Here is an 11,884-nt window from a genome sequence, read left to right as displayed (position 1 = left end):
GGGCTCACACAGGGTGCTGCTGAAATTGGAAAGGCCAAAGTCCGCCCCTGTCAAAGTTCCCAGCCAGTGACTTTTTTAAAAAAAAAAATAGAAGGAAGATGGAAGTTCCATTGATTGGGTCAAAGCAGGGGAGAGGGTGCAACTATAAATCTGACTTATAATTAAGTGATCATTATAATTACTACATCATCATTGCCTGATTCCAACAGGTTCTGGCGGAGCTCAAGGAGTACGCCACAGAGGTGGATGTCGATTTCGTCCGCAAAGCAGTGCGGGCCATTGGACGCTGTGCTATCAAGGTGGAGGCAAGTGAACTGACCAACCCCCCCCCCCCCCGCCGTTTCTGCTTTGGTCTATGGGGACCTTCTGCATGCAAAGCAGGTGCTCTGCCACTGAACTATGACCTCTCCCCTGCGGAGAATCCTGTTCTGATTTCTGTAATACCAGGCGGTGGGTGAGCTGAAGAGTTGTGGGTTGGATCCTGGCCGGCATTTGCGCTGGGGCCTGGCCTCTGACCTCCTTTCTCTGTCCCGTCCCTCTTTGCAGCAATCGGCTGAGCGCTGTGTCAGCACCCTCCTAGACCTCATCCAGACCAAGGTCAACTACGTCGTCCAGGAAGCCATCGTGGTGATCCGGGACATTTTCCGCAAGTACCCCAATAAGTAAGCATGGCTCCCCATAGTCTACACCCCTGCAACAAAAAGCCCTGGGGCAGCTGATGCTGTCATTGATGTCCTTATTAGATAAATTGGAGTTCTTGTTATACCCACCAATAAGAATCAAACCAAGAACTCAGGCCAACAATACCACTCAATAATGAGAATAATTCCTATTAACAAACCAATTGTGAACATAGAAAACAAAATTACATGCAACCATACAATTTCTGTAATAAACTTCATGTTTAAATAATATTTGCAAACTGAAAATTTCTCAGTTCTATAGTATCTAATTGAATAATTCAGGTTCCAGTTCCATTAAAAAGGCTTTTGACGCAAAATATCAATACGGCATTTAGTGTAGAAATCTTTTAGACCACAATAATCCGAAGTCAGAATATATCGATACCGCCGTATTGATATTTTGCGTCAAACGACTCTTTAATGGAACTGGAACCAGAATTATTCAATTAGATACTATAGAACTGAGAAATTTTCAGTTTGCAAATATTATTTAAACATTAAGTTTATTACAGAAATTGTATGGTTGCATGTAATTTTGTTTTCTATGTTCACAATTGGTTTGTTAAAAGGGATTTTATTCTCATTATTGAATGGTATTGTTGGCCTGAGTTCATTCTTATTGGTCGTTGATGTCCTAGCTGTGCTTAGGAGTGTGGGGCTTCTAGGCTTCTCCACCTCTCCTGGCAGAAATTCCCCTCTTCTGTTTTTGAAACAAACCCAATTGCTTATTACCGTTGGCTTTAAAGCTGGTTTCAGACACCTGGTTTAAATTGAGCCATGGTTAAGTGTTCTGTTTTTGTTTACTCAGTTTTTACCCTCCTTTTCAATTATGTGACTTTCTAGGTGATTTAAAAGTTTTTAAAGACCATAAAAACAACTTCTGGATGCTGAAAACAACTCTTAGTGGTTTGACAGCAGTAGTGAGGTTCAGTCCTTGTTTTCAGAGTTTGATCAAGACAAAAAAAATGTTTTTACCTTCTGAGGACGGGGTGAGTGGCTGGGATCTCTGCAAAGGCCCGTCTCTTAGTGGGTGGTAACCTTGCATCCTAAATATGTTCACTTGTGCTGGGGTTCACTCCCATGTTTTCAAGCTATGCTGGTTGAAGATGCCTCTCGAAGTAGGAGAATGGAGGAATGGGGGCTGCTGGCAGAGGGTGGCAGAGAAGAGGCAAGAGTTCTTAAATTTGAGGACTAGGAGCTTGAAAAGGTTGAGCCAGAGAATCTGAAAATTAGGATGCCACAGGAGTTGGCAACTGCAGAGAAAGCAAAGCGCTTAACTTTGCCTTGGTGAACCAGGTACGAGAGCATCATTGCCACCTTGTGCGAGAACCTTGACTCTCTGGATGAGCCAGACGCCCGCGCGGCCATGATTTGGATCGTGGGCGAATATGCGGAGAGGATTGACAATGCGGACGAGCTCCTGGAGAGCTTTCTGGAGGGCTTCCATGATGAAAGCACCCAGGTAATATTTCCCTCTCCAGTCCTATGGCGCCCTTTGGGGGGGGGGGGAATGAAACTGTCTTAGAACGAAACAGAGGCACCAATGCCTCTAAATTCCAGTTGCTGGGAACTGCAGAAGGGGAGAGTGCTCTTGTGCCAAGGATTCCCAGTGGTATGTTTCAGAACAGATGCTGGACTAGGTGATCCTTTGATTCAGCAGGCTGTTAGGATGTTTCCGGGGCTGCAGGTGGGAGACATTCCCAGCCTTACATGGAGAAGCTGAGAATGGAACCTAAGACCTTCTGTATGCAGATTAGGCACTCTATGACTGAGCTGTGGATCCTCCTTTAAGCTGCTTTAGACCAAGTCAGACCCTTATCATCTAGCTCAGTATTGTCTACACTGACTGGCAGTGGCTCTCCAGGGTTTCAGACAGGGAATCTTTCCCAGCCCTCCCTGGAGTTGCCACGGGGGATCAAAATTGGGACCTTCTGCATACAAGACAGATGTCCTGCCACTGAACTGTGTCCCATCTTCAAAGCGTGCCGCTTCGAAGGAGCAAGCTGGGCCCTTGCATTTTAGTAACTGGGTGCAGCCTGAAGACTCGCTCACATTTCCATTTTTAAAAAAGGAATTTACTCTAACCAAGCACCCACCTGAAGGCTCTCTAGAGCCATATTTAACAACTAATGCGTTTGAGAGAATTATTCCAGGTCAAAATTATTTTTAGATCAATTAAGTTGGTGGGAAATAATTCAAGACACTATTTAGGAATTAAGGAACGGTAGATCTACAGAACCAGATGAGTTCTGTGTGGATTATTAAAAGCACTTTTCAGAAAATCTTACTCCACACATATTGGATATATTTAATAATGGTTTTCCCTCAGGATAGATCCCAGAAACCTGGAGGCAATCTAAAGTAATACTCATTCCTAAAAACCAAGCAAGTATATTTAGCAGCTTGATTCCCATAGGCCAGTCACATTGCTTCATGTAGATCACACTTTTTAAAAAAGCTACAGTTCTAGCAAATAGACTCTGGATATTTATAGCACATTACATTTTCCCAGACCAGTTAATTTTTCTGATGCAAAGGTTCGTAGCAGACCCCATCAGAGAGTTACTGAATGCTATTCATTATTCCAGGTGAAATTAATCTCAATTAGATGCCTTGGCTTTAGATGCCTTTAAAGCCTTCGCTTGTATAGAAAATACATTTCTTTTGCAAGTAATTTCAACTCATGCCATTAGACCTATTTACAAGCCCTCTGCAGCTAAGATTAGGATAAATGGCTGGTTCCAAATGTCCAAAAAATGTCCAACAGGTACTAAACAGGGACTCACTTTCTCCTCTTTACTTTTTTGCTCTCACTTTGGAAAGTTTGGCAGTGATGCTGTGAGCTACTGTTGATATCAAAGGACTTACCAGAAAAAGGAAGGAACATTTAATTCATTTTGGGGTGATAAGTTATTTTTGCTCTCTGACCCATTAGTTGCAGATCCTTTATTTATAAAAAGAATTGCAAGAAACGGCAAAATTTTGCTGTGTGTCCTCGCCTCTTAATAGCCACTTTCCTGGTCAGAGTTCAGCCTGCCAGTCTCTCCCCTTTTCTCCCAGGAGGTTGTGGGCTGTAAGGAACAGACCTAGGAATGGTAGGGAGCAGGAGAAGCAGGCAGGGAAGTTTTTCAGCTCTGACCTGGGGAGATATGGGGCTGGGAAGGAGGATAGCGAGGATTAGGGCAACATGGGTCACAGTGGGGCAAAAGCAAGCAGAATGGGTGCCGGAAAAGGGAGTAGTACAAGCTTCTTGGGTGCACCCTGGGAGGCGGGGAGAGGAAGGGGCTCCTTCTGGATCCCAATAGCCATTTTTTTACCCCAGAAGCTTGCCCAAGGAAATCAGCGGGCTGCCTCTTGCATTATCCTTCTTTGCTACAGGTGCAGCTCACCTTGCTGACCGCCATCGTCAAACTGTTTCTGAAGAAGCCGTCCGAGACTCAGGAGCTGGTCCAGCAGGTGTTGAGCCTGGCTACGCAGGTAAGCCTCTCGGCTGGGCATGTGTGGGACTCCATTTTCTACATGGGGAGAACAAAAAAACTACAGGGTTATTGGGGAAGGCTCAGGTGCAAAGAGGCCAAACAGTGGCCTGGTTGCAAGTGTTTTCCTGTGTCGTGTGGGCACAGGGTCCTCCTGCCTTTGGATTCTGGTGTGTTGAGTCTGCACAGCAGGTTTTTTATTTGAGATCACTTCCCATTCCTTCCAGACTCAGGGCGTTCTTGCCAAGAGTTTATAGATCGCTTGCACTGCTCAGCAAACGCCCGGTGTTAAGAAGCCCACTCAGCTGAGCCACGCAGTGTTTTATTAGCATCCTTGGATCAGCGTCGGCTACTTGATGTGTCTCGGGACTTGGATTCCGATCTGTGGTGGTGGGAAAGTAAAACCAAATCAAAACAAGACTCTTTGGATGTGTTATTGTTCCTGCTGATTCATTGGGAAATAGAGAAATACTTCATTTCTCTCCCTCTGCTTTTAAACAGAGGTTGGGGGGCATCTGTCAGGGACTCTTTAACAGGGGTTGGCCTAGAATGACCCTTGGGGATACCTTCGAACTCCACAAGTCTTTGATTTTAGTAACTGGGTGCCCAACCAATCATTACCATTCTGCCGCTGAGCTGTGGCCATTCCAGGAGTAAAGTAAGATTCTGTTCCTCATAATGATAATGATGATAATAATAATAATAATAATTAATAATAATATTATTTATACCCCGCCCTTCCCAGTCAAGACCGGGCTCAGGGCGGCTAACAACAAAAATATCAACGCAGGTATAAAAGAAACAATTAAAATGCAGATTAATACAATGTTAAAATTCCATTTTAAAATTTAAAATCTACAAGTAATATAAAACCATTATAAGATAAAACCTTAGGGGAGGGTAACCCCGGGGTCAGACTGCGTCAGTCCAAAGGCCAAGTGGAACAGCTCTGTCTTGCAGGCCCTATGAAAAGATGACAAATCCCGCAGGGCCCTAGTCTCCTGAGACACAGCGTTCAGCGTTCCACCAGGTCAGGGCCAGTACTGAGAAGGCCCTGGTCCTGGTCGAGGCCAGCCTAACCACCTTATGACTCGGGATAGCTCAGCCAGTAGACCATGAGACTCTTAATTTAAGGGTTGTGGGTTTGATCCCCACGTTGGGCAAAGAGATCGCTGTCCTGTAGGGGGTTGGACTAGGTGACCCTCGTGGTCCCTCCTAACTCTACGATTCTATTATTCTAGTTCTGAATGAAGGGCTGATTTAAATAGGAATGTAGGGCTATAACCAACTATTTTCTACTCTGATTAGACCTCTTTAAAATGATAGACCTAAATTAGTCATGCCCTCATAGTAATGTCCTGTCTGATTCCCACACCCAGTTTTTCAAGAATTTTTTTTTTTTTAAGTGCAGCCCTCCCAGGAAATAGGTGGTGTTGCACACTCCTTGCGCCCTCCTCTCCTGCCCAGTGTTAGAAACTGAGTTATGGAAGCTGGGAACTAAAATGGCACCTTAAACCTAGATTATGGGCACCGCAATGGAGTGTCTAGGTGTGCTTTTTTATAGCAAGAATGCAAAGCTGAAAATGAATGAACTGCAGCTAAAATATTCTGTTCATTTTTCATAGTCCTTCCCCTGCCTATGGTTGACCCTGGGTTTCCACAGCCACATTTGAATATGTGCCTGTATATGAGAAGAAACATCCAGCTTGGCAGGATTTTATTGTTTCAGCCATGTCAAAAATGTACGAGCGTCAAATGTTCTGAGCCAAATCTTAGTAGCACAAATATGTAAAAAGAAAGAAAGAAAGACCCCTCCAGGTGCTCTCTCACTTTTCCGAGAATAGTAATCAAATCTAAACTTTAGATCAGAACGAAAACACTTAAAACATCCATACCGTGGTACCTCTGGATGCGAACGGGATCCGTTCCGGAGCCCTGTACGCATCCAGAGCAGTACTCAACCTGAAGCGCTGAATCTGCTCATGCTCGCCACGCGATTCGGTGCTTCTGCACATGTGCGTGACGTCATTCGGCGCGTCTGTGCATGCGTGAATCGCTGAACCCAGAAGTAACCTGTTCCATTACTTCCGGGTTTGGCGAGTACGTAACCCGTGTTGTACGCAACCCGCAGCATTCGTATATCTAGAGGTATGACTGTATAGTGAAATCCAGGAGCTGCTCAGAACTGAGAGCCAGTGGAGATGTTCTATGCCTGCAGGAGAATGTGGTGGAGTCCTGAGATGGTAGGTGGACCAGTACCACTCCATGTGGCAGGTGGCAGACACCATTTTTTTTGCATGCTCCCACGTGCGAAACAAAACAAAAACCAAAAGTAGAGAGCTGGTTTATCAGGGAGAAGAGGGGTGATATCAGTCAGGAGTACAAGAGGACAGATACCTATAAGCTAAAAATTGTCATGAGGATGGTGCTGTGTGAATAAATGTGTACTGTGCTCTTGCGTTAGGATTCCGACAACCCGGACCTGCGCGATCGCGGCTACATCTACTGGCGCCTTCTTTCCACGGACCCCGTCACAGCCAAGGAGGTGGTCTTGTCAGAGAAGCCCCTGATCTCGGAAGAGACCGACCTGATTGAGCCCACTCTGCTGGACGAGCTCATCTGCCACATCGGTTCTCTTGCCTCTGTGTACCACAAGCCACCCACTGCCTTCGTGGAAGGCAGCCACGGGATCCACCGCAAACACTTGCCCATCCACCACGGAAGGTAGGGAATTGGGGAGCTGCTTTGTGCAGAGCCAGGCCAGTGCTCTGTCTCGTTTATCTTACATTGTAGAGTTGGAACGGACAACAAGGGTCAGCTACTCCAACCTCCTGCAATGCAGGGATCTTTTGCCCAATTGCTGTAGACTGCTCCAGTATTTTGGTGTGAGGCTCTGGCAGGGTCGTAGAGCCCTCCCATCTTCTTTCTAAAGCTGGAAAAACATTAGGCTTTGGGAAAGAGGTGGGCGGAACCTAGGATCTTGCCAGAGCCATCACAACTCCTTCCCAAAACCCAACACCAACACTTGCATACCTGGCTTTGGGAAGGCAGCACAAGGGCTGCGGGTGTCAGATGTTGCTGAGGGCCGCCAAAATAGGCTGCATGCGTGCTGGACTGCCCTGGTCCATACAGATGGTTTGGCTGTCCTTATGCCCCTGACAGAGCTTGCCCATTTCAACTCACCTTCCTGCTGGCTGTGGGCTTCCGCTCCCGGCCGCTGCCTTCTTCTCTAAGGCTTGCACATCTTCCGCCGTGAGCCTGACCAGCTGGACGCCAGCCAGCATCAGCATGGGCGAGTGGTGCCGGGACTTCCCCAGGACGTAGCAGAGCTGCTGGACCAGGAACCAGCCCTCCCAAGCCAAATTCACAAAGGGGTAAGCGGCCAGGAAGGCCCTGTAGAACCGCTTCCAGGACGACGATGGCGGGTGGATGGAGTAATCGTCCTCCTCCTGGAGGCGGGAAACCAGCGCCTCCAGTTTGGTCCTCAGGTAGGGGACGAGGACCAGCAGGCAGAGGGATTTCCAGTGAGGCCTACACGGCAACCCGGCAGTGACTGACCGTCTCTCTCTGGGTTTGCTGCCCCCGTGCCTTAGCACCTCTCTCTTCAAGCTGTAGAAATTCTCAGCGAAAGAGGCGCTGCACCTTGAGAGGAAGTGATGCTGGAGGTGCAGATCCAGGAGGGTGTAGATTTCGTCAAACCAGCGCCACAGGAAGCCGTAACGGCCAGGGTTGGATTCAGCCAGCACCTGCCACAAGAGAAAGCAAGGCCTAAGTAAGGGGTAGGAAGTCTCTCCCCACCCCCCTCCACCCCTGATGAAAGCTGCATTTTCTCAGGGGTAATTCTCAGCCCCAGCCAGCATGGCAGGCACTTGTTTGCGGAAGGCTGCTGTAGACAATCCTGAGCTAGATGGAACAATGGTATTAAGAGCCCTTCTGGACCAGGTCAAAGGCCCATTGAGTCCAGTATCCTGTTCTCCCCGTGACCAAACAGATGCCCCTTTGCAAAAGCCTGCAAGTATGCAAGGTAAAACACAGCTTCCTAGGTTCTCCTGAGCTGCTTACTAAGTTATTTCACTTAACAAAATTTATATACAGTATATTGTTTGATTGAAGCTGTTTATAAAAATATAAAGCATAATTACTGAGAAGCAGGTATATAAAAATATTAAATGGTTGATTGAAATCAGCAGTAGCTATAGGTTGAACATATAAAAATGTGAAAATGTTTTTTGAAAAAAAACATTTTGAAAAATGTATTGATTTTGCCATAGCTCGCAATCGCCATCTAGTGTCACATTTGCATAATGCACTTTACAATACACTTAAAACGTTTTATTTGCAGCCATCTTTGGCTGGTCCTGCAAGCAGTGGGCTTTCTTGCTGAATGCCACTCAGCAGTGTGGAATGCCGCCCACGGGGCATTTTTGTTACCTTGGCCACATGTTGCAGTGCGGGCCTTACGGCTGACATCAAGCTGTCTTGGGCAACGACCTCAAAGATGGACGGCCTGTCCTCATAGATGGAGGCTGCAGTGAGGTGAGCCCCACGCTCTGCCATGGTGTCTTCTGGGATGGAAAATCAGGATTGCTGGTGAAATCTTACGCTAATGGAAAAACAAGAAAAATGGTTACCGTAGGCTGCCATTAATAGGGTGCACAAAGCTTCTGGATTTGGCGGGGGTGTTAGGGCCATTCACCTTTCGGTGTGCAATCCTAAAGCCTATTGCTTTGGACTTGATGAAGCACCGCAAGCTTCTAGCCTTCAGGAATTGGAATGAGGCTTCGGAAAAGTTAAGGCTGGGAAATGACAGCACCTGCACTTGGGAGGAAGGTCTCTAGTTCAAGCTCTGGTGGCATCTCCATATAGGATGGGGAGAGACTCCAGAGGGCTATTGCTGCCAGTCAGTGTAGGCAATACTGAGCTATGCAGAGCAATGGCCGGACTCTGCATGAGACTGCTTCCTATGTGCCCCCATCACCACCCACCCCTCGGGAGAAGGAAAGGCAAATTGGCTGGGGCTACTCAGCCAGATAGGCGGGGTGTACATATTATTATTATTATTATTATTAGGAGCAGGGGTGGGCTGGGGTCTTCCCTTTCTTCCCCTCCCTTCCCCGCGCTTCCCTCTTAGCACAACCTCAGATCCTCCTGCACTCCATGGGTCTCCTTCTCTCCTGGGCCAAATGTGAGCCCGGAAGTAGCTCAGGGCAAGCCAATTGTTCTAGCCTTTCTTCCTCATCTCTATGGTAAGGTAGAGTTAGGAAGGGGCTAAGGCACAAGGCATCTTATTTTGTTGCATGTTAATTAATATACTGTATAAATAATGTATAATATAGCAACCAATATAAATATATAATAAAAAAATAATGATTTTTTTACTAAATATAAAAAATGCGTATTGACACACACGCACAGATATATGCAAAAAAGAAGATTTTATTCATATATAAAATAGAACATTTTTCAGGAAGTAGTATGATAAGGGGGTGGAACTTTCTGCAGTAGCCGGAAACCCGCTATTGCCGGTGGGAGAAGGTAAAGCGTCTCCGCCCTAGCTTTCATCATCTTCGTGGTTCAAAAAACCCCGCATTTATATCTTCTTTGAGGGGCATAATGAGCGGCCTTTAAAAAAGAAAAGAAACGCACAAGTGTGGTGTCAGGTATGTACATGGGCCACTCATTCCTACCTATATCTATGTCCTTCCGGCCGGAAGTGAGCGTGGGCCGACCTAGGCCCCTCAAGTTCTTTGGCCAGGGGACGCTCTAGGCGAGAAGGCGTGGCGGGGACGGGTGGTTGGTCCTCCGAGACATCCCGGTTTCCGGCCGCCTCCCCAGCCGAGCTGCTTGTGGATTCTCCGCGGCCGTTGCTGCCCCCCCCCCCGCCGCCAGCGAAAGAGGCACTCGAGGACCCGCCTCCCCCTTGCAGGTGAGTCGGGGGGAGGGGCACTTCGGTGTTGCCCCGCCCCTCGGGGGAAATTGGGGGGGTCTCGTAACGGGGAGGGGGGGAGACGGATACCTCTGTTTTGGGCTGGGCGAGAGGAAATAGGGGAGGGGCACATCCCTTCTCCTTTCCGAAAAAAGGGGGCAGCATCCATTTGGGGATGCTAGGCTTGGGGGAGCCCTCTGTTGTTTGTTGAGGGGGGAGGGCAGGAATTGGGGCTCCCTCCAAGGAGGGGCTTGAGGTGGGGTGGGGGAGGGGCATGCCTTTCAGGAGGGGGGGGGCGATGCGTGCACCTCCCCCAGACTAGAAGGATTCTTTATCTTCCCCCTACCCCAAGGTTGTGCGGGGTGGGGCTGGGCTTGGCAGTAATATTATTACTGCCATTATTGCTTTTACTACTACTATTATTATTATGGAGCAAGGTGAAGGGCCTTGGCAGTGTTATTAATATTAGTAATAACAACAGTGTAATTTGTTTAATCATTTGTTAATCTGAGTATTTATTTAGATTTTTTGTACCCAGCTCTAAAGGCGGCCAGAGTGGCTTGCTTACAGTCTGTACGGTGTGTGCAATATTGCAAGTTGTCCCCGCAGTGGGGCAGCATGTGGGGGGCAAGCGATCATGGAGCACCCCAGTGAATGAAGAAAGGCATTTGGAGTTGGTTGTGGTGGGAGGCTGGAGAAAATGAAGGATGGGCTTGTTTGGAGTGAAGGAATGGGGGGACCTGGGGTTTGGGGGGAACTCCAGGGGGGTTTCTACAGCGGTGATTGCTTGAAAAATAGGTACCCTTCCCCTTTTCACTGGTGCAGGTGGAGAGAGGAAAAGTGGGAATTGGCCCTGGTCTTATGAATGGAGGCAGGGCTGGGTCAGGTCAGAGACAACCTTCTCGGGGTGGAGAGTGTCTTGGCGGTTTGGTATAAATGAGCATAAAATGGAATATTGGAGAGGGTTGAAATTGGTCAAGATTCCGGCATGGGATGGAGGCAGATTCTGTCCTCTTTTTATGTTGTTGTTGTTGTTTAGTCGTTTAGTCATGTCCGACTCTTCGTGACCCCATGGACCATAGCACGCCAGGCACTCCTGTCTTGCACTGCCTCTTTTTATATCGCCTCCTAAACCTGCCTCTTTCTCTCCTCACTCTGCTGCCTTTTGGGGGTTTGGAAACTGGGCTCGGGTAGTGCCCCCTCAATGCAAAGTTCAATTGAGACTTCCACTCTTTCTTGTTGGGTCTCTCATCCCAAATCTTTGTAACTCACTGGATTCAGATTTCCAGGTTGGAAGGGGTGTTCAGAGTCTGAGAAAGAGAGAGAGCATACCAGATCATCCTCGTATCATTTAATTTGAATAGGTCCCAAACTAAACTAAAGAGGAAAAGCTTAGAGCAGATTCAAATGTTTTTCAGGGGAGAGCTCCCCCCCCCCAGTTTAGCCAGAAGGGCTGGAGAAGCTCAATTTTTGGAGTGGTGGCCTGGATTTTTAACCTGGGCCAGAAATAAGACTTTTTGCCCTGGAAATCCCTCCTTTTTGGATACTGGAAATATATGCAGAGGGCAAAGCAATTTGCAGTTTCTCAGAGGGCAGTCTGCCCCTTTATACATGCTAGGACTAGGACCAGGATCTGATGAGGCCTTGGGAAATCTATTCTGCATCCTTTATACCAACATTTTTGAATCTTACACAATTAAAGATTTGTCCTGTTACAACATGGATTTGTATCCAAGACTCCTTGAATCCCCCCCCTTAAATTTGAATGCATCACTGTCAAAATTCTGCATCAGTGTCAG

General features: G+C 47.4%; 3 protein-coding genes across 4 annotated transcripts in view; 2 read left to right on the top strand and 1 right to left on the bottom strand.

The window, feature by feature from the left end:
- LOC148683564 (AP-2 complex subunit beta-like) overlaps positions 1 to 7,349 on the top strand; it is a 29,164-nt gene extending 21,815 nt beyond the window's left edge. The window contains exons 9-13 of the mRNA XM_088657726.1: positions 210 to 305; positions 547 to 662; positions 1,980 to 2,145; positions 4,062 to 4,160; positions 6,624 to 7,349. Of these exons, the coding sequence (XP_088513852.1) occupies positions 210 to 305; positions 547 to 662; positions 1,980 to 2,145; positions 4,062 to 4,160; positions 6,624 to 6,887 (741 nt within the window). The 3' untranslated portion in view covers positions 6,888 to 7,349. The remainder of the gene's footprint in view (positions 1 to 209; positions 306 to 546; positions 663 to 1,979; positions 2,146 to 4,061; positions 4,161 to 6,623) is intronic.
- Positions 1 to 9,378, bottom strand: part of PEX12 (peroxisomal biogenesis factor 12) — a 36,720-nt gene extending 27,342 nt beyond the window's left edge. Inside the window, exons 1-3 of the mRNA XM_088657727.1 lie at positions 9,297 to 9,378; positions 8,591 to 8,762; positions 7,343 to 7,905 (exon numbers count right to left, since the gene is read on the bottom strand). Of these exons, the coding sequence (XP_088513853.1) occupies positions 7,343 to 7,905; positions 8,591 to 8,716 (689 nt within the window). The 5' untranslated portion in view covers positions 8,717 to 8,762; positions 9,297 to 9,378. The remainder of the gene's footprint in view (positions 1 to 7,342; positions 7,906 to 8,590; positions 8,763 to 9,296) is intronic.
- A 530-nt stretch (positions 9,379 to 9,908) lies between these two features.
- The window catches only part of LOC118096866 (AP-2 complex subunit beta), a 64,477-nt gene continuing 62,501 nt past the window's right edge, over positions 9,909 to 11,884 (top strand). Inside the window, exon 1 of one of the 2 annotated variants that reach the window (XM_035139183.3) lies at positions 9,909 to 10,085. The gene's annotated coding sequence lies outside the window, so the exon portion shown is untranslated. The remainder of the gene's footprint in view (positions 10,086 to 11,884) is intronic. The other variant, XM_035139185.3, reaches the window with a different exon arrangement.

The sequence above is a fragment of the Zootoca vivipara genome, chromosome 14 (genome assembly GCF_965207765.1).
Source record: "Zootoca vivipara chromosome 14, rZooViv2.hap1.1, whole genome shotgun sequence".
Lineage (NCBI taxonomy): Eukaryota > Metazoa > Chordata > Lepidosauria > Squamata > Lacertidae > Zootoca > Zootoca vivipara.
Note: the sequence above shows the minus strand (reverse complement) of the source record. Positions and strands in the feature narration are given on the sequence as shown.